At 57.1% G+C, this 378-nt stretch overlaps 1 protein-coding gene across 1 annotated transcript; it reads left to right on the forward strand.

Moving 5' to 3' along the window:
- Positions 1-17: 17 nt before the first annotated feature.
- Positions 18-378, forward strand: LOC106512812 (germinal-center associated nuclear protein; the record flags this gene model as incomplete). Its single annotated transcript, XM_014001342.1, is given in 2 exon segments — positions 18-188; positions 266-378. Coding segments are annotated over 2 exon segments (280 nt in total), but the record flags the coding sequence as incomplete, so codon positions are not given.

The raw sequence follows: 378 nt of genomic DNA on the forward strand, positions 1-378 counted from the left end.
CACCACCTCTGCGAGGAGCCCATGTCGTCGTTCGACGCCAAGATAAACAACGAGAACATGACGAAGTGCCTGCAGAGCCTGAAGGAGATGTACGAGGACCTGGCCACGCAGCAGGTCTTCTGCCCCCACGAGGCCGAGTTCCGCCAGTACAGCGTGCTGCTGAAGCTGAACGACGGAGACATCCTGCGGTCCGTCGGCGCAGTGTCGTTAACGTAACGTTAACGAGCAGAACGTCAAAACAAGCTCACGTGTCCTCTCCTCACAGGGAGGTGCAGCAGTTCAGGGAGGAGGTGCGCAAATCACCCGAGGTGAAGTTTGCGGTTCAGGCCTTCGCTGCCGTCAACAGCAACAACTTTGTTCGCTTTTTCAAGCTGGTGA

This window comes from Austrofundulus limnaeus, unplaced genomic scaffold (genome assembly GCF_001266775.1).
Source record: "Austrofundulus limnaeus strain Quisiro unplaced genomic scaffold, Austrofundulus_limnaeus-1.0 Scaffold15084, whole genome shotgun sequence".
NCBI lineage: Eukaryota > Metazoa > Chordata > Actinopteri > Cyprinodontiformes > Rivulidae > Austrofundulus > Austrofundulus limnaeus.